Genomic DNA, 20,775 nt, shown 5'->3' with positions numbered 1-20,775 from the left:
TTCCTTTTTTAAAAATTCAGCAAACACCTACCATGTGCAAGGCACTAGGCTAAGTGCTGAGAACAAAAATGAAAATGACCGTTCTTTCAAGGGGTTCACAGTACAGTAAAAGAAACAGCTTAAAAAAAATTTTTTTTAATTACAACACCAAGATATATAGGGTGTGGTACACAGAGAAGAGTAAAATTTAGCTGCCTTCCCTCTGGTTTTTCTACTGCTGGTTACAGTAAAGCAAGTTCTAGACAGATGTGCAGTCTAGTATGGAGTAAGAATGAGAGGCAGGACTATAAATTTCAGACGAAAGAACAGATAAGGTAATAAAGCTCTTATGCGGAACATCATTATGTAACAAGGTTAGTCTGATCTGCAGGCTGATAAACAACCAAGAGGGTGGCAGGATATTTTACGAGAAGCACCATGTAAACTTTAAAATCATCCAAAATTAGTGATGATCCTGTCATTCCAACAACTATAAATCTTAATGAAAACAAGAAATATTGAGTAGCTATTATTACCAGTAAGTATTAAAACAATTACTAGCCCATACTTACCACCTGCCTCTTCTATGGGAAATAAATTTTATGTCACATATATAAATTCTCTGCCACTTCCCCATCTCTCCTCTGTTAACAGCAACTGGGATCCATAAATGGGTTAGATTCACACCACTAGAGCCAGTGTCCATGGAATCTGTTGGCACAGATGTGGCATGGTTATAGAGGTGTACCTTTTCCTTCTTTCAGTGATTGAAGGAAGTCCTCAAAATCCACCTCTTATGTATCTTTCTCCCTTACTGATCCTAGAGTAAAAATTAGGTGTTTATGGTAACTGGGTAAATTGTTCCAAAATTGTGTTTTAATATAGTCTAAGGAGAAACTATTAAAATTTTTAAATACTACAAGCTTCTTTGGGTCAGATCTCAGGGTCATGAGATCGAGTCCTGCGTGGGGCTCTGTGCTCAGCGGGGAGTCTGCTTAAGATTCTTTCTCCCTCTCTCTGCCACTCCCCCACTCTCTAAAATAAATGGATAGATCTTAAAAAAAAAAAAATGCTACAAGCTTCTTTGGATATAATAAATTACATTCCAAAGTAAATTAGTACTTTTAGAAAGTCACAAATTAATGTAATTTCTTCAAAGTAATAATAATTGCAATTCTGAGCATCTATCCACTAAACTCTAGGAAGTATTCAAGGCACTTTATACAGATATGTCATTTACCCAAAGAAATTGAGCCCGAATGGTTAAGTAATTTGACCGATGTCACACAATCATAAAGTGGTGAAACTAAGATTTACATCTAGATCTGACTGAATCCAAAAGTCTTTTCTCATCAAGTGTTTAAAAACATAGAATAAGTAACAAGTGAGAAAATCATGCTGTTGTTATGCTGTCTTAGGCCTATTTTGATTTTTGAGTACTTTCTTTTGGGGTGAGGTCATATCTGAGTTAACATAAATACAATTTTTAACATATTGACATTCCACAAATTTTCATTGGGGAGAAAAATTTGTTGCTAAAACAACAGCACTATTAATGTTGCCTATCTTACTTGGGAATAAAAAAGTTCTTGGGAAGTAAGCTCCAATCACCAACTAAACATGTCTATTTTTTAAGAATGCAGAAGTTGGGGCAACTGGGTGGCTCAGTTGTTAGGCGTCTGCCTTCGGCTCAGGTCATGATCCCAGGGTCCTGGGATCGAGCCCCGCATTGGGCTCCCTGATCGGCGGGGAGCCTGCTTCTCCCTCTCCTGCTCCCCCTGCTTGTGTTCCCTCTCTCGCTGTGTCTCTGTCAAATAAATTAATTAAAAAATCTTAAAAAAAATTTTGTTAATCACCATACATCATTAGTTTTTGATGTAGTGTTCCATGATTCATTGTTTGCATATAACACCCAGTGCTCCATGCAGTACGTTCCCTCTTTAATACCCATCACCAGGCTAACCCATCCTCCTACCCACCTCCCCTCTAGAACCCTGTTTGTTTCCCAGAGTCCATAGTCTCTCATCGTTCATCTCCCCCTCTGATTTCCCCTTCATTCTTCCCTTCCTGCTTTCTTCTTTTTTTTACATATAATGTATTACTTGTTTCAGAGGTACATGTCTGTGATTCAACAGTCTTACACAATTGAGAGCGCTCACCGTAGCACATACCTCCCCAATGTCTATCACCCAATAAAACTCTTTAAAAAAAAATGCATAAGTTCTTTTGCATGTGGGTATGTGAAAATATCTTTAAATACTTGATCTACCGAATACAGTTGGAATTTGCATCAGGGAATCAACTAGCTGCTTGAGCATTAAAGCATTCATCTAAAAAAAAATCCCATTATAGGGCAAAATGGTTTAGTAATAAGTTTTAAGGAGAGGAGAAACTTAGTTGAGTGTGGGGGTGAGGATGTAGAATTAGAAAAGAATGCAAAAAATAAATAAAATCAAGAAATGCTATCCTTATTTTAAGCCTAGACATATAAAATAGGCTCATAGGTAACTTACGCAATTTCATGCAAATAAACCATCAAACTAACTAATAGTAGTTTGATAATAGTAGAAAAAGTCCTGGATTAAGAGATGGGAAAACAATGACAACCCCAACTAACTTTGGGTAAGAGCTCTGCTTTGTTAGTTTTGGAATGTTAAATCAGTTAATAATCTCAGATTTCTCACCTATAAAATGGAGACAGACTTTATTTACCCAGCCTGTTGTACAGATCAAATGAGATATCCTACTGAAGTGGATTTGTATCAAATCAGACCTGTAAGAAAAACAGACTGTGATGAAGGGGAGAGAAGGTAATTTCTTCTTTTCTACTACCAGTCTCCCAGACATAAAAACACAAAGTACAGGCCCTATTAACTGTATATTACTCAAGACAAAATCTACTAATATTTATAATTCTTAAACTTTTCCCCCTTTTCATTAGCCTTTTAAAATGAAAATCTAGTGAATTTTTGTAACCTATATATTTATTGGCATTCAAGTAGTGACAAGTTGTGACAGCCTGGCTCAAAAAATCTTAGTTAAAATAAACTTTAAAACACTTGTGATAAAATTTGAAGTTATGGTAATTAGAGAATTATTTATATTACCTTATTATAGAATCTTAAACTTCTGATTCCTACGTTTTAAAATTTATTACTTTGTCATCTGGTCATTTTGTAGGCAAGGAACAGAAATATGACACTGTGTGTCACTTACCTCAGAGAAAGAGCAATCTGTTGTTTACAGAGCACTTAACCCCAGAGAACCTTTCCAAAATGAAAGTCAAGAAATGTATTTAGTTAGAGATATGTGATAAATAGGAAAAGCAATTTCATTCTATACCCAATCCTTTTTGGACTGTACACCTGTTGTACATGCACATGCACACTCACACACAGAGATCACTCACATACAGTATACAACATGGACATCAGAGAAAAGATTGCTCATCAGTCAGCCTTCATCTTTGCAGCCAAAGGTTTTCACTGATGGATAGTTAATAATTGTTAATGGGGTCTGTTCTGTATTCTGCTTATCATGACAAAGTGAAGAACAAACTACAGGGCTATTATGTCCTATGGGAAATACATGGTCCTAGTCTAGGGAGAATTTGGCCTTCTGGATTATCTGCTTCTTACGACAACAGACTCAGTGAATGTGGACATTCAGACTCGTGACTGTTTCAGATTCGCAAGGGAAGACTAAGTGATAATAAACCTTTAAGCAAAAGAGCAAAGTAGCCTAATGGTTTGGTGAGTATCTACTTTTTATATGAATAGTCTCAACAGAACAAAAGCAGCTTAACAGCTGCTTTTCATTTGGCTTTGAAGTATTGGCATGTGAACTTATTTTATGTAGGACAAACAACAGTAGTATCTTTCATTCTGTGAGCTTGCACAGGGTAAAGTACTGGAACTAGAATTCAATTCTTGTTGTATTTAAACATAGGCTTACTACAAGTCCTCTACCAAAGTTCCCAAACTGAAAGTGCCTCCTATGAGAGTTATATAGTTACAGATGTGTAAGTAGATGGGGGGGTTGAACTTTGGACAAACCTAGGTTGAAGAATGATCTAATATTTTACATTTCAATGGAATATTATCTTTGTATGTATTCCCAAACCCATGTTTGCAGCTAGGAAAAAAGCACAGGTTTAATTTAGAAACCACAAAATGTTTATGTAAATGAAATCTTGTGCTACAAAGCTACTATCTTGAGACTCACTGTTATTATTTTTTACCCACTTATTATCATAAAAAAACTAGTTCTCAGATTCTGCATACAGACAGCTTTATGTAAAATATATAAACATTTGTCCAAATTGGTACACAGATTGCATAAATATGGCAATTAAGATTGCATTTACAGATGTGCATGTACAATGTTGTGCAAATTATCACAATATTACAATTTCAGAAATTATTCAAATTGGAATCCAAGTAAAGCAATTAGTGAAAAAATACCCATGCAGAATTTAAATATCTCAGAACAAAATTTAAATGTCTTCAGTAAAAGGTCACACATTTAAAATAGTTTTATTCATTTTATTTGTATATGTCAAAATACATTTTTATTTCCAAAATAGTGGGTTTTGCAACTAGTTTCATGCAGAAACAAGGTCTGCTCAATACTACCAATAAAACCAATATAATAGCACAGTAGCTGTTCAGTTTTAGATACAAAGAATAAATAACCTAAATACAAAACACTAAAATATTAGAAACATGTATTTAATCATTCTTCACAGGCATCCAAACTTCACAAATATAATCCTTAGCATGCCTAACTGTTGTGCAACCAGAACGTGTTGCGGTCACTCAAACTGATCAATTATCTGTATATTTTACGTCCACATAAGACCATGGAAATTCTCTATATTCAGACCCACCATTCATACAGTTCAAATATAACCAAAAATAAAATTCCCATAACTATCCTTGTACCTTTAAAAATCAAGAATCCTGAGCTTGGTAGTAAGAGCATAACCTTATATCTTCATAAAACCAATCAAGAGAGAGAGGACTTAAAATCCTGCTTACCAAAACACCCTTTCCCAGCCCCAAAGTAATCTAAAATAGGCAGTAGAACACAATGACCTTTTAAAATGAAGGGGTACAAATTCACATTTAATATAGTATACAATACAATCAATAATACAATTAGCTACTATAAGCTTTATGATGTACAATTTATTCAAATGGCTGAACTGTTCAGTGGTTAAGGAGACAGTTATGTGCCAGAAATATGTAGTATTTTTTTGCATGGTTTGATGAAAATATAAAAGCTATTTGTCCAAATAAAAGCCATCTTCACTATGTACTTGATTTTGCTTTTTTTTTTCCTTTTCTTTTTTTAAAAAGGCCACTGAAATGTATAAAATGGTCTGAACATGATGGTGGTATCAAAGTCAATGCCTCTTCACATGGCAATAACAGTGCATTTTACATTAACTCACGGGTTAAGTCTGCAAATGATTTCATAGCATTACTTTGGCTAGCACAACAGTTTTAGACAGCACTCAGATAAATATAGGTATGTGAAATGTGAAGCAATTATCTTATGCAACTTTAATTGTGGCTGAATACTATCAAATGAAAACTGGAAATAAAAGTAAAAGCACTTTACAGTAGAAAACTTTTGTAAAGATAGGGCTCCATATAATGTGTTACTTTTAAAGTCTTTATATCACATTGTTAGCAAATTTTGTTTTAACACTATTATGGAGTAGCCTACTTTGCATTAACAGACATTTGAAATAAGGAAATAGTCAAGCATACCATGTGGTGGTCTAAAAATCAAAACAATACATTTATTTATATATACAGCATCACTCAGTACCTGCTAAAATGAACGTGAAGATTACAGAATCTAACATCTTATACTACAATAATAAAAAACAAACAAAAACAAAAAAGTGACCAATGAAGGCAGAAAATAGGACTTAAAAGAACCTAATCTCAATTGACTTTAAAGCATTCATATAAGAAATAAATGCATATTGCACAAACAGTGAAAGCAAATGTTCCACCAAGCAATTCAGTTCCAGGTGGAAGACAACACAGCATTAGCCTAATACATAACAATGATATCAGAAGAACAAGTGTTCTTTTCTGTAAATGAGAAAGCTGTGAAAACATAGAAGAGTCTGCCACATGAAGAGTTAGAAGGAAAAAAATACAAACCCAAACTTAGATGTAAAGCAAAAAATTAAATATCGAAAAACTGGAAACTGTGGCACATCAAAAAATGTTGAATAACTGTCTTCTGTGAGAGCTGAAAGTTTTTGTTGACACAAAAGTATTTATGTACAACTAAGGCTTACTGGTTAAGTATCTGAGGCATATCTGGCCTTGAACACTTTCCTTATATGCTGGAGCTGTAAACAAGTTTTCTCAGTCATTAAAAAAAAAATCTTCTCAGCAGCTGCATTAACATGAAACAATGGTCTTGATACAAGAAAAAAAAAAAAAACAAAACCAGAAAATTAAACAAAACAAAATTCCTAGATAAGAGGGCATTTGGCAGGATATCCAAAAATGACAGTCTCCAAGGATTCTTCCCAGGCTTCCAGTGACTGTCAGTTATGGTCCACTGGGTTGCTAATATGTGCAATTCCATTATTTGCTGCTTTTTATTTGGAAAGTTTGCTTATAACTCTAATCAAGGCCCCATTTTCATCCTTTAGCCTCTGGTTGTCTGCTTTTAGGTCTGGTAACATCTGTGGGGGAAAAATAAAAGAAAAAAGTTTTACTTTAATAAGAAGATACAATGTTACTCTTAATAAATTTTATGTTTTCACCACAAGACACATGAACAAGCTTTGTCAGTTATATAAATTTCTAGTGGCTAAAACGTATATGAAAGAAAGAAAAAACTTGATTTGTGAAGCTAATTAGTTTAATAAACGATGGAATTAAAAGTTTATTCTCCCAAAGTTATCAACTGGAATGTACTAAATCACTTGCTATTTATGACTCACAAGCACACCATATTAGAGCAGCCAAAAAAATGAAGCCTGTTTTTGTTAGGATGGGCTCTCAAAGGGAGTTCCTTTAAGACTTCCTGTCAGCACCTAAACCGAGGCCTTTTACTTTATTTACATCAGACCTCAAACCATAGTACTTACTATTACTCCACAAGGAAACCAGCCTATTTAGCAAAGTTTTGAGGAAGTTAGACTTGTTCTAAATTATTAAAATTCCTTAAAGGATTCATCTGTAGTACCAAGTTTAAGCATGTAGTACAATGTATGATCCAAGATAGGTGGCTCATTAAATTATAATAATTATTACTATTATTAGAACAGTATAAAATAATTTATAAGCCAAAGTAGTCAGTCTGTGTTTATGAAAATATCTAAGCACTGAAAAAATCACCAGTATTTGGAGCAAACAGAAAAACACACCCTCACATCCTCAAAGCAAATCTATTTTTTGTTTTACAGACAAACTGAAGGAGGGGGTAGAAATGTTATCAGTAAACTGCATTTTCCAAGAATGAATTAAATCAGATGTGCTCTGCCAGATTTGTTTGCTAGGAAGTGGGAGAGCTTATATTTTGGATGTTAAAACATGCTTTCCAAGATACTTAAAATATCTTTCCAATATCGTTTCTCAGCTATCAAAATGTACTAGGTTGTAAAATTAGATAAAAGTAAAACTTCTACTTGGCAAAATTACATAAAGCAAAAGCTTTATGAAGAGTGTAACTTTATGTGGAACCAATCAATTCTTGTGTTCACAATGTATGGATATAAAATACAGTAATCTTAAGTTTATGTATTAGGATACCTCTGTAATAAAGAACTATTTACTAAAGTACTATATTACTTATAGTACTATAAAGAACTGTATTAACTAAAGTGGTTCTGATTGAAAATGGTATTATTTTGAAAAATAGATAAAGCATGCTTAATCTTCAGCTTCAACATATTAATTATATGTAAAATATTTTATACTGCTTATGTTCCATTTTCTTTCTAGCAAAGAATTTTAAAATTGTATTTAAATATTTAATCCCTAAAATATTTGTAGAGCCAAAAATGTGCACAAGCTTTGCAAAGGTGCAGACAAGTCTTTAAATCCCTAAATCATTTCCTAAATTTATTGTAGTTTATCAGCCAGAATATACAATTAGTGACACTTTCTAACATTCTGAGAAGCCATGCATAATTAACAGTTATATGATAAGCTTCAGACACAATGGCATTAATTTGTACAAGTGAGCTTAAGACACGCTTACTAATACAAAAACACCTGCCTGGCTCTACCAAGAAGAAATGATGAAACTATAAATTATAGGTTCACAGACTGCAGGTGCCTACAGAACCCTGAGCGCTTGGCTACCACTCTTGTCAAGGCCCTATTCTCAGTCAGCAGTCGCTCATTTAACTCTCTCAGAGTTTGAATTTGCTTTATTTGGTGCAGGTTCTGCAGGAATTAGAACATAAAGAAATAAAATATAAAAAAATAAGAAAATCGAAAAGAGTACAATAAAAACACAAAGAATCACAGATAACGAATATAAGAAGAAAAAAATTAAGAGTCTTGACTATAAGGATATTCATTCCATGAAATTTGCAAAGGTAAATAGTGTAGTCCTAAAATTCCATATCAAACAAAATACATAACAAAATCCAAAAACTTTGTCTCCAAAGCCATTCAAAAATGTTTTAATAAGGAACCAAATTCAGTAATAATTAAATCTTGAAATTCTAATTTTATGGGCACATTTTCCTATGTATCAGTTCATTAATTCATAATGTGATAAACATATTTTATGCAGGATAATACAATAAAAGGTAATCCATTAACTATGCTATTTTTTCCCCCTAGCAAAGAGGGTTCCTTCCAACATTCAAAACAAATAGATACTTCTACAGGTAATTCAGAGTTCAATAAAACATAGCTCTGCTCGTCCACTACTGTACTGTCCTTTATTTTCAAAGGAAAATATTTTTGTATTGCTACCCCCGCCACCATTTACTCTCCAAGAAACAGAGTATGTGAAATGTGAAGAATAAATAATAAATCCCAAATCTTATGGTTATTATACTGTCTGATTTTTTCTATACCTGAACATCAAAAAAGCCAAAAAAACTAATCAACAAAATGATTTGAATTGTAAATGATCTCCTAGCTCACATAAAACCTGGATTTAGGAAGAAAGAGAAGCACAAGATATAGATAACTCACAAATTACATAATCAGTATTGAGAACAATTAACATGAACATAGTTATCTATAAGAGTACTGTAACGCTTCAGTTGATTAACAGCACTATCTCTCATAAGTAGAAGCATGGTTTACTTACTTTGAGCTCTTCTTCCATTTCAGATATTCTTCTTTCTAGAGCTCTTCGTTCCTAGATCAATTTAAGGTACCAATATTAATCACGTAATTATTATATTCTTAATTTTCTTCTAAACTGTGATAGAGTGATACTTTACAGTCAAAAATCAAATCAGGAGCAGTGTGGAAAAAGATGTGATGCCAGTGATGTGTAAAGAGCTTTCTAAATTTTGAGAAGTAAATATGAAGATTATGATTTTTATTAATTTCTATAAGCTCTTTCTTCAAAGCTTTGACTTTCTAGTAAGATACTACATAACATGTTCAAACTATTTTTTTAGTTCACATAAAACTGAGGAATAAACCAATATTCAAGACTGAGGATTATATAGAAAAGAAAAAAAAAACACACATAGATGCAATTATTCTACAGTGACAGAAGCAGAAACGCAAGCAGCAAACATGCCTAAATTTCAAAAGGATCGAAGAGAAGTTCATCTCCTCCACCTATAATGTTTGCTAGCCAACATTTATACAACTGACTTTACAGCTTTGTATTTAGGTTGATACTGTGTGCAGCATTAATGCAGTGAATCTAACGAAGAAGCAACTGCAGCACGTATTTTAAAGTACCTCCTTTTGAAGAGTGACAGGCAAAGGCAACATACATTACTGCAGTGTACAGTTTATTCTCCCTTATAAATAATCAGCATTCTAAGGTGTTACGCAAAAAGCAAGCAGCGGTAATTAATGTGCTGTAAAACTTTGGTTGTTAGGTCATACCGCCCAGAAGATACTGACTCTTGCCGGTCACCTTTCAGATACAAACCATTTAAATTTAGTTTAATCACTATGAATTTCCAAGACATTCTTTCCCAGATTAATAATTAATGTTGATATTTAGTAAAGCAGTACATTTATTGTAAATGTTAATGTTTTTAGATTATGTGATGTAAAAAGTAGATGGAATCCTACTCATAGTCTTTTAAGTACCGTGTTATTCTATTAATAGCTTGTTTAAACACTATTATATAGACAAAAATGTTATCTTCTATGAACAGAACTTTCTCCTAGTTAATAATACAGCCATGACTAATTCATAAAAACCACTGCACTTCCCAAAACACTAGGATATATAGTGTCATATTTGATCCTCATAACTTGGTGAAATCTCATAAACAGTGTATTTCCTACTGCCCTCATCATCCTCAATTTTGTTAGGTACCTTCAAGATTTTAACTACTTTCTGATAAAGCAAGACAAGAACACTCTACCAAACTGTCTTGTCACCAAAGCAGCATCTATAAAGTTGTCGGCAATTTCTTCTGTTTGACAAACTTACCAACATCAGAAAATACGGTTAAGAGAAAATACATGTAAAATGCTTAGCCCAGTGCCTGCCTGGTACATTATAGTACTGAATAAATGTTAGCAGTTATTATCAATACTATGATTACTAGTATCTGTTAAATTGAAAGTAAATTAGCTACTTTGTAATTTATTTGCATTTGATAGGCAGACAAAGGAGGTCAGGTGAGAATGTCAGAGTATGAACATGTGTACTATGTGTGCACAAGCCTAGATAAAAAAGGACACTCTCTCTCTTTTTTTTTTTCCGTAAAAAAGGTAAATTGGCTATTTTTGTAATGGGATGGAAGAAAATGTTTTATTAACTGCTCCTGATTATTTATTCTTTGACCTAGCTACCCAGGATGTGCTTTCTCCTCCAGCTAAGACCTTGCAGGTCTAGCCACTGCTCACTTGGACTAACAGACACTCTTTTCCTTTAACTTTTGATCATTGATACATTCTCAACTGCTCAGACTAAACTTGCAGAGTTCTTCCTATGGCCACTGCCAGACCTCTGAGCAATAACAGTAATAAATGGAGAAATACAAGTGAATATATCATTGCCAAATAAAAAATTATAGAAAGACATAAAAGGGCAAAAGGCTTCTCTAGTAATCAAATTTTTGTTTAAAATATACTATTTAGGGTCGCCTGGGTGGCTCAGTTGGTTAAGCGACTGCCTTCAGCTCAGGTCATGATCCTGGAGTCCCAGGATCGAGTCCTGCATCGGGCTCCCTGCTCGGCAGGGAGTCTGCTTCTCCCTCTGACCCTCCTCCCTCTCATGCTCTCTCTCTATCATTCTCTCTCTCTCTCTCAATAAATAAATAAAAATCTTAAAAAAATATATATATACTAATTAAAAATGTTAAGTATTTAAATTCAAAATTAAAGTATCATTAACTTTAAAAGAAATTTGAGAATTTGATGTTCTTAGAATCTTTACAAACTTTAAGAATGGATTTAAATTTTCCAAAGAATTAAACTAAATGTATACATGATCAAAATGTTTTAAGTATACCACCACAGAAAACCAGAGATAAATGGCATTTCAAAAACATCAGATTCACTACCACAATGTGTACATTTCAGAATCAAGGCAAAGATTTTTTTAATCTGTTAAAAGAGTAACATGGTAAATTAAGTCTTAATATCTAGAGAGGTAAGGTAATTTCACATCTAGAGAGATCCCACAGAACTGTATAAAGAAGCTAAGCCAGAAAACATTCATGATTAAATCAGTATTAATCTACACTAACAAAAACTACCATTCATAAAAATAAAACTAAAAGAAAAAAAAAAAACCTACTATTGCTTATGTAAAACAATAAAGGGGGAAAATGATTAATTAATAAAATGGATACTTACCCTTTTTTCCATTTCTAATAGCGACCTATCAGCAAACCTTTCTTGTCTCTGTAACAAAGTAAGAAATATAAAAGGGATATTAAGTGCAATAAAAGGTGGGGGGGGGGTGAAGGAGGACCATAGTAACTCCTCTAGTGGTGTTCAAATAAATCACAACATTCAGTTGGAGTAATACACAGGCATAAATAAAGAAAAGAGAAAACAATTTTGTATTAAAACAATATAAATTTAGAGTTAAAGGAATACTTAGAAATAGAATGGTTTCCACAGCTCTCATGGTCTACCCATCACTTTTCCTCAGGTCTTTACACAGTATAGTGTGGGCTAAGGATGGGTGAGTACTGTGGAACAAAACCAAAAACACCCTAGAGTTTCCTCTCCGATGCTCAAGCTCTCTCTCACACACCACTAGGAGGAGTGGCTAATCTGAATGGCCAGATTCTAGGACCTTGACTGAAAGGTAGTTGGGACTAGGATGAGTGAGTACCCATGCAGCCAAGCCAGTAAACTGGCCTAAATTCTGTTGTCTCTCACAGCTTCGTATTGCTCACTCTCTATCTAGAGTTTTCTTTTCCAATCATCCATGCTCCAAAATTGGTAAGAAAGTTCACACCTCCTGTCACTTATAAGAAATCCTAGCTATATAGCTTTTCTTCTCCTGGTGAGCTGAGGGCTCTCATTTTTCCTGCTTCCTATACCATGCTATCAACTCAAAGTTGACAAAATCCTGAGATTTGGGAGATGCAAAGGACCCTTGTGGTTTTAAGCCACATGTTATAACTAATACCTGAGGGCTCTGCATGTGGATCCTGAGTAAAGGCCCAGTTAAAAACAAGGGGTCTCCTAGGTGTGCCTGGGTAGCTCAGTTGGTTGAGTGTCTGACTTTTGCTCAGGTCATGATCTCAGGGTCCTGGGATCCAGCCCTGAGTTGGGCTCCTTGCTCAGCAGGGAGTCTTCTCTCTCTGCTCTTCCTCCCACTTATACACACTCTCTCTTTCTCCCTCTCCAGTAAATAAACAAAATCTTAAAAACAAAAAACAAGTGGTATCCCAGTTCTTACACTAACTTCTGTACATGTATCTTCCTCGGGATTCCTGGTCAGTTTGCTATAAAAACCATCAAATGACTCATTTCTCAAAAGTGAATTTGCTGAATAATCTATTTTACCAATTTACCAAAAATGTTTTTTCACAACTTTAACAAGAATGCTCTTTTATGACTATTAACCACAAAATATACTTACAAATATATTTCATTAATTGTTTCTCTTTTTTTTCTTTTTAAATTTTATTTTTAAGTAATCTCTACACCCAACATGGAGCTCGAACCTACAACCCCAAGAACAATAGTTGTGCTCTACTGACTGAGCCAGTCAGGCGCCCTAAACGTTTCTTTATGTAATTTTCTGTTCTGCCAACCATTTCAGCATTCATACTTTAGTCTCATCAAGGCCTGTAACCTAAGTTACTTTTTGATCTTCTTTTCACAATTTCTTTTTTATGGTTATGGTATATGAAATGTAAAGATCTAATCATGGCCAGGTGTCCTTCCTTTTCTCTGTTGTTTTAAATGGTTTTATGCTTTTGTGCTAACTCTTTCTGGAAAAATAAAAGTCGGCGTATTTTAATTACTTATTGTTAGAAATCAAATTCAGAATTTCAAGTATGATGAGACTTTCCAGCTAATTCTGATTTCTTTTTGATGTTTTTAAATTTAAATTTATATTTAACTGCTAAAAATGCAGAACAAAGGCTAATATGCCTCTTGAAGATGTGCAAATGAATCCTAAAACCGCTTTAAATAAAGACTGAAAAATGTAGGGGTGCCTTGATGGCTCCATCAGAACAGCACGGGACTCTTGATCTCAGGGTCATGAGTTTGAGCCCCATGCTGGGTATAGAGATTACTTGGGGGGAAAAAAGAAAGACTGAAAAATTTAAAAATGACATTCAAAAGCACCGAAAAGAATTCAGAAACAGCTGAAACAATGCCATTACATATAAGTCAATAAAATTTTAGATGGAAAATTAGCATTTTTTGAGGATTTTTCTTCATATAGGAACATTTTAGCAATTTTATGATTCATCTGCTCATTTCTTAGGTTAAAAAATCAAGTTGAGTTAATATTTTTGGTTAATGTTCTAGTTAAAGCTGCTAAAATCATTATTAGTGAATCTAGTGAATTGACATTTGACAAAATATTATTCATCAAACTGGTTTCTGGTAAATCAGCCTATTTCCCTCCATTGGAGACTACATACAGGAAGGAGGGTGGCTGGATGAAGGCAGGATTCAGGGATTCTAGAGTCACAGGGCACCTGGGTGGCTCAGTTGTTAACCGTCTGCCTTCGGCTCAGGTCATGATCCCAGGATCCTGGGATCAAGCCCCACATCAGGCTCCCTACTCAGTGGGAAGTCTGCTTCTCCCTCTCCCACTCCCTCTGCGTCTCTCTCTGTCAAATAAATAAAATCTTAAAAAAAAAAAAAAGAATTCTAAGTCCCTTGGCCAATTATTATTAAACACACTATTAACAGGATGATAGTTGGATAAAACTCCATGCAACTGTCAAACTGCCGCCACTATGTATACCCATGAATAGTTACGGGAGTAATGCCCCAAAAAGAAAATAAAAATCAGGTGGAATGATTCTTGGTAGACTTAAATGCTCAGGATAAATACTCTAAAATTGAACAAAAAGTTTAATGCTTATCAGTTTTGCTTTTACATGTACCCTTAAATTTTAAAAACATTTATAGTTTTTCCAACTAAGATATTAACTCTGAATATTTACCAATATCTTATACTCTGAATTACCCTTCCCATTATTCATTCAGTATACTGGGCATGGTACTCAGAATGTCTGCTAAGGCAGTTAATAGTAACTTGTTTTTCTGGCCACAATCCAAAGGATCAGAAATTGGTACATGACCCAAAGGCAACTTGCTCTGGGTTGTCCAGTGTCCTATGAAATAGTCACTAACAGGACTGCTCCGTGCTGATAATAACTGGCTAATTCTATCAGATCCCCTCTCTTGCAGACTTTGAATGAGACACATCTAGGAAGAATTAAACGACAACAGGGTAGGCAGAAGAACAGAGAAACAGAGAAGGTAGTAAGCAGTAAAAACATGGATTAGCTGACTCACCGTAATGACAGGACACAGCAGTAGGAAGCAGTGGACTTTTTTTTTTTTTTTAAAGCAGTGGACATTTTTATTTAGAAAACATTATGATCAAATCTCTCGAGCTAGAGTTATTTTCAGAAAACCAGTGATGGTATTTTTGTGTGAGGAGGCTCATGAAGCTACTAATACAACCCAAAGAATGATGACTTTCCAGTTTACCATGAAGTCTAAGTTACCCCAGCAAGTTGTAACTTGAATGACGTTCCAAGTTTTTATGACACCTCACTATGAAACGTGTTCTTGTTCTGACTTACTTCTCTGTGTATCTTTATAGTAAACCCTCATCAACTGATGGAATCTGCAGAGCCTTCTTTTTTTAAAAATTTTTTTATTGTTGTTAATCACCATACATTACATCATTAGTTTTTGATGTAGTGTTCCATGATTCATTGTTTGCGTATAATACACAGTGCTCCATGCAGAACGTGCCCTCTTTAATACCCATCACCAGGCTAACCCATCCTCCCACTCCCCTCCCCTCTAGAACCCTCAGTTTGTTTTTCAGAGTCCATCGTCTCTCATGGTTCGTCTCCCCCTCCGATTTCCCCCACTCCATTCTTCCCCTCCTGCTATCTTCTTCTTTTTTTAGCTTTAACCCCTGGAATTTTAACAAAGCCTCCATTGTGCACAGACAACTGCTTCACAATGTAATAGTGGTTAACAACGACAAAAAGGGGACCTGGTAACAAGTGTAAGTTCAACATAGAGAATTAAAAGATTATAAAAAAGATGAATGTAAAAGAATGGCCAAAGAAAGTATGGTCTCATTTATGGAACCAGAGATGTCATTTCTAGATGAGTGATTTCAAACTGCATTCCAAAAGCTGAACTGCAGAAATGTGTTTACACTATAAAGTCTCATGTTAAAATTAAACAAGTTTGTTTTCGTAAAAATTACAAGACTGCTTAGAGCCTTTTAACACCTGAATAGTATCCTGTAAAATCTCCAAGATGTAATATAGTTTATTTCCCATGAAATACTTGGGTCACAAAACTCTTTTCTTTGAAGGGGGACAGGTGGAGAATGAGCAAGGAATGTGCCTATTACTATCTCCCACAATTAGTATTCCATGGAAAAAGCTTGGGAAACAATTCCTAGATCATACATAGCCTAGATCATATGTATATGGTTGTGAATTTTGTTTGGCTATCCCAATTTTCTTGTCTAAAACGGTCTCCTGTAGGCTGTTGCATAGAAGGTAAGTAAAAAGAGTTAATGACAAGCTATCTTCTAGCTTTAGTATATCAAATTAATTTTGGGAACAAACAGGAAATATTTATAATGAATAAAAATGATTATAAATTATAAAATTTTTAATGGCTTTAAGAAGATTCTGTATAGATGCTTTTAATACCTTGCTACATTTGGTATGCTGGAAATAAGCATTTAAGCCCTTTATGTATCACAACATAGGTATTTTTGGCTTAAAAATACTTCAACTTTCCATTATAAGGTTTTACTTCTATATTTTTAATTTATTCTAGAAAGAAGTAAATGGAAGTTATGTATTATTTTGATTCCTTCTTAGTAATAAGCTATTATCAGTAACCAAACTTATGTTTCAAAGAAACACCTGAGAATATTTCAATCTAATTTTTAGACAGAATAAATCAAAACCATTACTTTCAGGGTAACAGAGAAAAAGGTACAAACCTGGGTGGCCTTTTCCAATTGTAATTTAAGATCGGTCAGTTCCATATTTGTATCATGTAGCTGTGCTTTCAGCTTTTCATTTTCAGCTAGAATCTGTTCATAAAGCTATAAAAATTAGGGTAGAACAACAAATTACTTTTCTGCTCTCTTAATATTTTAAGATTTCCCACTGATTACCTTGCAATATTAAAACAGAAAGATTAATGTAACATATGAGCCATTAAAGGATACATTAAAAATATTTTAATGCCTTATGGTTGCGAGGCAAAAATTTTTGGTCATGCAGGTATCTGTCCCATGTAAACTCTTTAACACATTAGTTCCAGTATTTAAAATTTAAGAATTCACTGAAAAATCTAACTTTTCTATTTCCATTAACAAATCTTCAGTTATATGATAAAGAGGAACTACACAGAGTAACTATAGCTACAGCTGAGGAGCCACTGTGATCTTCATCTGGGGTCTGTGAGCTTTTCTGCCTATCATTCTCCCTTGAATTCCTGGCACTGACATGGAGCATCAGTTGTATTTATCATTATAATTGTACTGCTTTTACTAAAATTTGAAGGAAAGTGAGCTATTTCTTGAATACTTTCATAACATTTGAATCTACTACTTTTCTCTCCCCCATCTCTCCTACTATGAGTATAGAAGTTTAAAATCATCTCTTATCTAGACTATTCTAGTATTAGAATTGTTTTCCTGACCTCCAATTTGTCCTATACATAGCAGCAAGAGCTAACTTCTTCTAAAATGACAATCTCAATTTCATATGCCAACCACTCCATTAGCCCGGACATCAGAAACCCCGAATAGCTTCCCAGTGTTCTCAGTACAAAGATACCCTTAAGATAGCCTGTGAAGCACTGCACAGTCTGGCCCTGGCCTCTACATCTAAGTGTAACCTCACACGACCATCCCTTCTGCCCTACTAGCTATACTGAAGATTTAATGACTTCAATGCATCCCATGCCTTTCTGCCACCACGTCTACATCTTTATATCTCATTCCATCCAGAAAACTTTTTTCTCCCATTTTGCCAGTTAACTAATCGTCCTTCTATGATTCGCCTCTGAAGCTTCACTTCTTTAGGAAATCTATCTTTAGACCCTGTCACTTTCCTTTGTTATACACTCTTATGAAATGCATTCTTTACTTCAGATAATTGTTTCAAGTTTTAAATTATACATTAATATGACTGTATGATCGTGTCGGTCTCTGCTACTACATGGAAGATGTCCACAAGAACAAGGACAGTTATCTCCAACTCTACTGCCTATGAGTAGAAGCTCACTACTTAGGACAGTTCAGTGTTCAGTTCTTTACCGAATGAATGACAATCTTATACATAATGTAAACTGACCCCCCACCTTCCTTCTTTTGCTGACCTGGCTTGTAAGAAAATTCAAATAGCTGCCAACTACCTGGGGAAACATGTACAAATATCACAAGCCTTCTTTTTCCCCAACAAACTTCATCAGGTTTATTCTAAGCTCATAATATTAAGAATTACGAGAGTCATAATCCTAGACTGTTGAGTTTCCAGGACTTACTTCTTAAATACTTCCATCCTTAAGACATAATAGCACTTACACTATCACAAGTTTTTTAGTTACCTAGGAAAAGCTATATTCTCCTAGGAAAAGCTCTGTTCTCTGGCTGCCTCTTATTGACAAATAGGTAAAGTGTGTGTGCATGCTTGGTTGAGTGTACATGCACACACCACCCCCCTGCTTCCCCCCCCCCCCCCCCCGGCTCCCATGCCTCTTTTCAGCGCAATCACAGTATCACAGTACTGGCCTGAGACACTTAAGTGTGAAATAAAGTCTCTTCCCTTTAAAAACTAGGGACGCCTGGGTGGCTTAGTCGGTTAAGTGTCTGCCTTCGGCTCGGGTCCTGATTCCAGGATCCTGGGATTGAATCCCGCATCCGGCTCCTTGCTCGGCGGGAAGCCTGCTTCTCCCTCTCCCACTCCCTCTGCTTGTGTTCCCTCTCTCGCTGTCTCTCTGACAAATAAATTAAATCTTTAAAAAAACCCAAAAAAACCCCAAACAGCTATTTATATTCTCCCTACCATTTAGTGCCCCAAACTGAAAATTAAAGTAAGTTATTTCAAGATACTGATTTCATTCTGAGTTTCTAGGAATAATATCCAAACATAAATATATTAACACAAAAGATTATTTTTAATGAAATGTAGTTGAATAATCCAAGTACCTTTTTAAAGTCCGTTGAGTCGTCCTTTTCTAGCCTGCTACTGTAAGGTTTTCTTTCTTCTAAGTAACTGTATGATCCAGAGCGACCCAGCAAGGAATCATACCGATCACCAGCTGATGTGGAACTGGTTTCATATCTTTAAAAGATGAGTTAAAGTAAAAATCTTTATTATAGGTTTTTACAGCTCCCATTAACATGCATCCTAGTACATTTTAACTTGATATTCCAAATAGTAGGTAATATTCTCTTTCATCTATTATCATCTGTATCTGTGATAATAAATGGAAAGTTATTTATAATACTATTAATTTCTATTATTTGAGGAGAGATTCAATATATTTAAAAAGTCAGAACTGGTTTCACATCGTGATAAATTATTTCAACAATTTTAGACTGTATACTTTTTCTACATTTTAAAATCTCTGAAATCAGAACATGGCTTATAACTGATGGTATATTATAGTTTAATTGGTAGCAGTTTTCCTTTAAGTGGCATGTAATTGTTTAAAAATTAGTAACATCTGAGATTTGATAAACTCCTCTATCCAAAGTGATAGATAATAGGTCTGCCCTAAACAGAAAGAACCTATCTCATTTGTACATGAGAATTTTCTTATTATCTCATTATTAATTCAGGTTACCTTTTCCTGATAAATGCTATTGTCTCTACATTTCAATTCAAAAGAATCATCAGTACATAAAAATTTGTTCTTAGTTTTACAAGGTTTTAGTTAACTATTATGAGTGAGAGAAATGCAATGGAGATTAGACTTAAGGACACTGTGGAGGTTCTCTAAAAGGTGAATAATTTTGAGATAGATGACAATTTTTAGTGTCTTCATTGTTTTTATCTAAAGCAGGGATCAGAGAGAAGATTCAGAATACCTAATCAAATAAATTTCTGGTGGGTTTCACCAGCCCCTGCTGTTAATAATGACATAGTTAATAGTGAAGTAATTTAGGAAGCTTAGGAAAATTTAAAAAGTTATCACTGTTGTAAGGATTTAACAAAAATTTTCTTTTTTATAGTGACTTACTATGACTACTGAACTAGAAGTAAAGGCTTTGACAAAGAAAGCTGGTAAGAGTTATTAGGTCATCTAAACATCTACAGATTTTTATTACTCAAATAATTCTAACTTACAAAATCTATAAATATCTAAGCAACACAGAATAAAAATAAGAAAAAAGTTAGTAAAAATGTAAAACATACCTAGATATGGAATCCGTCTAGAAAGAAAAACAGAGGCATATTATATTTTTATACTCTCATTAAAGTAACTTGATTGATGAAGTAAATTTAACATTTATACAGTTTTCACACTATTAAAGTAACTTATCTATTTACTATATATACATTTTAACTTTAATAATGTGAGTGTTCTTAGAAAGAAGTTCTAGAATAGAGTCATCATACATTTTTCATGCACAATAACCATATAATTACATTTGGCAATTTATGGTCATCTTTTATGAATTCCTACAAATGCCACCATACAATATTTTTATTTTTTATTTTATTTATTTATTTATATATTTTTTATTTATTTATTTATTTTATTTTTTAAAGATTTTATTTATTTGAGAGAGAGAGTGAGAGAGAGAAAGAGCACAAGAGGGGGGAGCGGGAGAGGGAGAAGCAGACTCCCTGCTGAGCAGGTAGCCCAATGCGGGACTCGATCCCGGAACTCCAGGATCATGACCTGAGCCGAAGGCAGTCGCTTAACCAACTGA

General features: G+C 34.3%; 1 protein-coding gene across 4 annotated transcripts in view; it reads right to left on the bottom strand.

Annotated features, from left to right (window-relative positions):
* Nucleotides 1-4,252: 4,252 nt before the first annotated feature.
* PPP1R12A (protein phosphatase 1 regulatory subunit 12A) overlaps nucleotides 4,253-20,775 on the bottom strand; it is a 145,586-nt gene continuing 129,063 nt past the window's right edge. For 3 of the 4 annotated variants that reach the window (XM_044915364.1, XM_021678643.2, XM_021678642.1), the window contains 6 exons: nucleotides 20,255-20,271; nucleotides 19,042-19,177; nucleotides 16,825-16,929; nucleotides 11,985-12,032; nucleotides 9,292-9,342; nucleotides 4,253-6,697 (listed from right to left, as the gene is read on the bottom strand). In XM_044915364.1, coding sequence (XP_044771299.1) covers nucleotides 6,611-6,697; nucleotides 9,292-9,342; nucleotides 11,985-12,032; nucleotides 16,825-16,929; nucleotides 19,042-19,177; nucleotides 20,255-20,271 — 444 coding nt within the window. In that variant the 3' untranslated portion in view covers nucleotides 4,253-6,610. The remainder of the gene's footprint in view (nucleotides 6,698-9,291; nucleotides 9,343-11,984; nucleotides 12,033-16,824; nucleotides 16,930-19,041; nucleotides 19,178-20,254; nucleotides 20,272-20,775) is intronic. The other variant, XM_044915363.1, reaches the window with a different exon arrangement.

The sequence above is a fragment of the Neomonachus schauinslandi genome, chromosome 5, assembly GCF_002201575.2.
Source record: "Neomonachus schauinslandi chromosome 5, ASM220157v2, whole genome shotgun sequence".
Lineage (NCBI taxonomy): Eukaryota > Metazoa > Chordata > Mammalia > Carnivora > Phocidae > Neomonachus > Neomonachus schauinslandi.
This window is presented reverse-complemented; position numbering and strand designations above follow the sequence as displayed.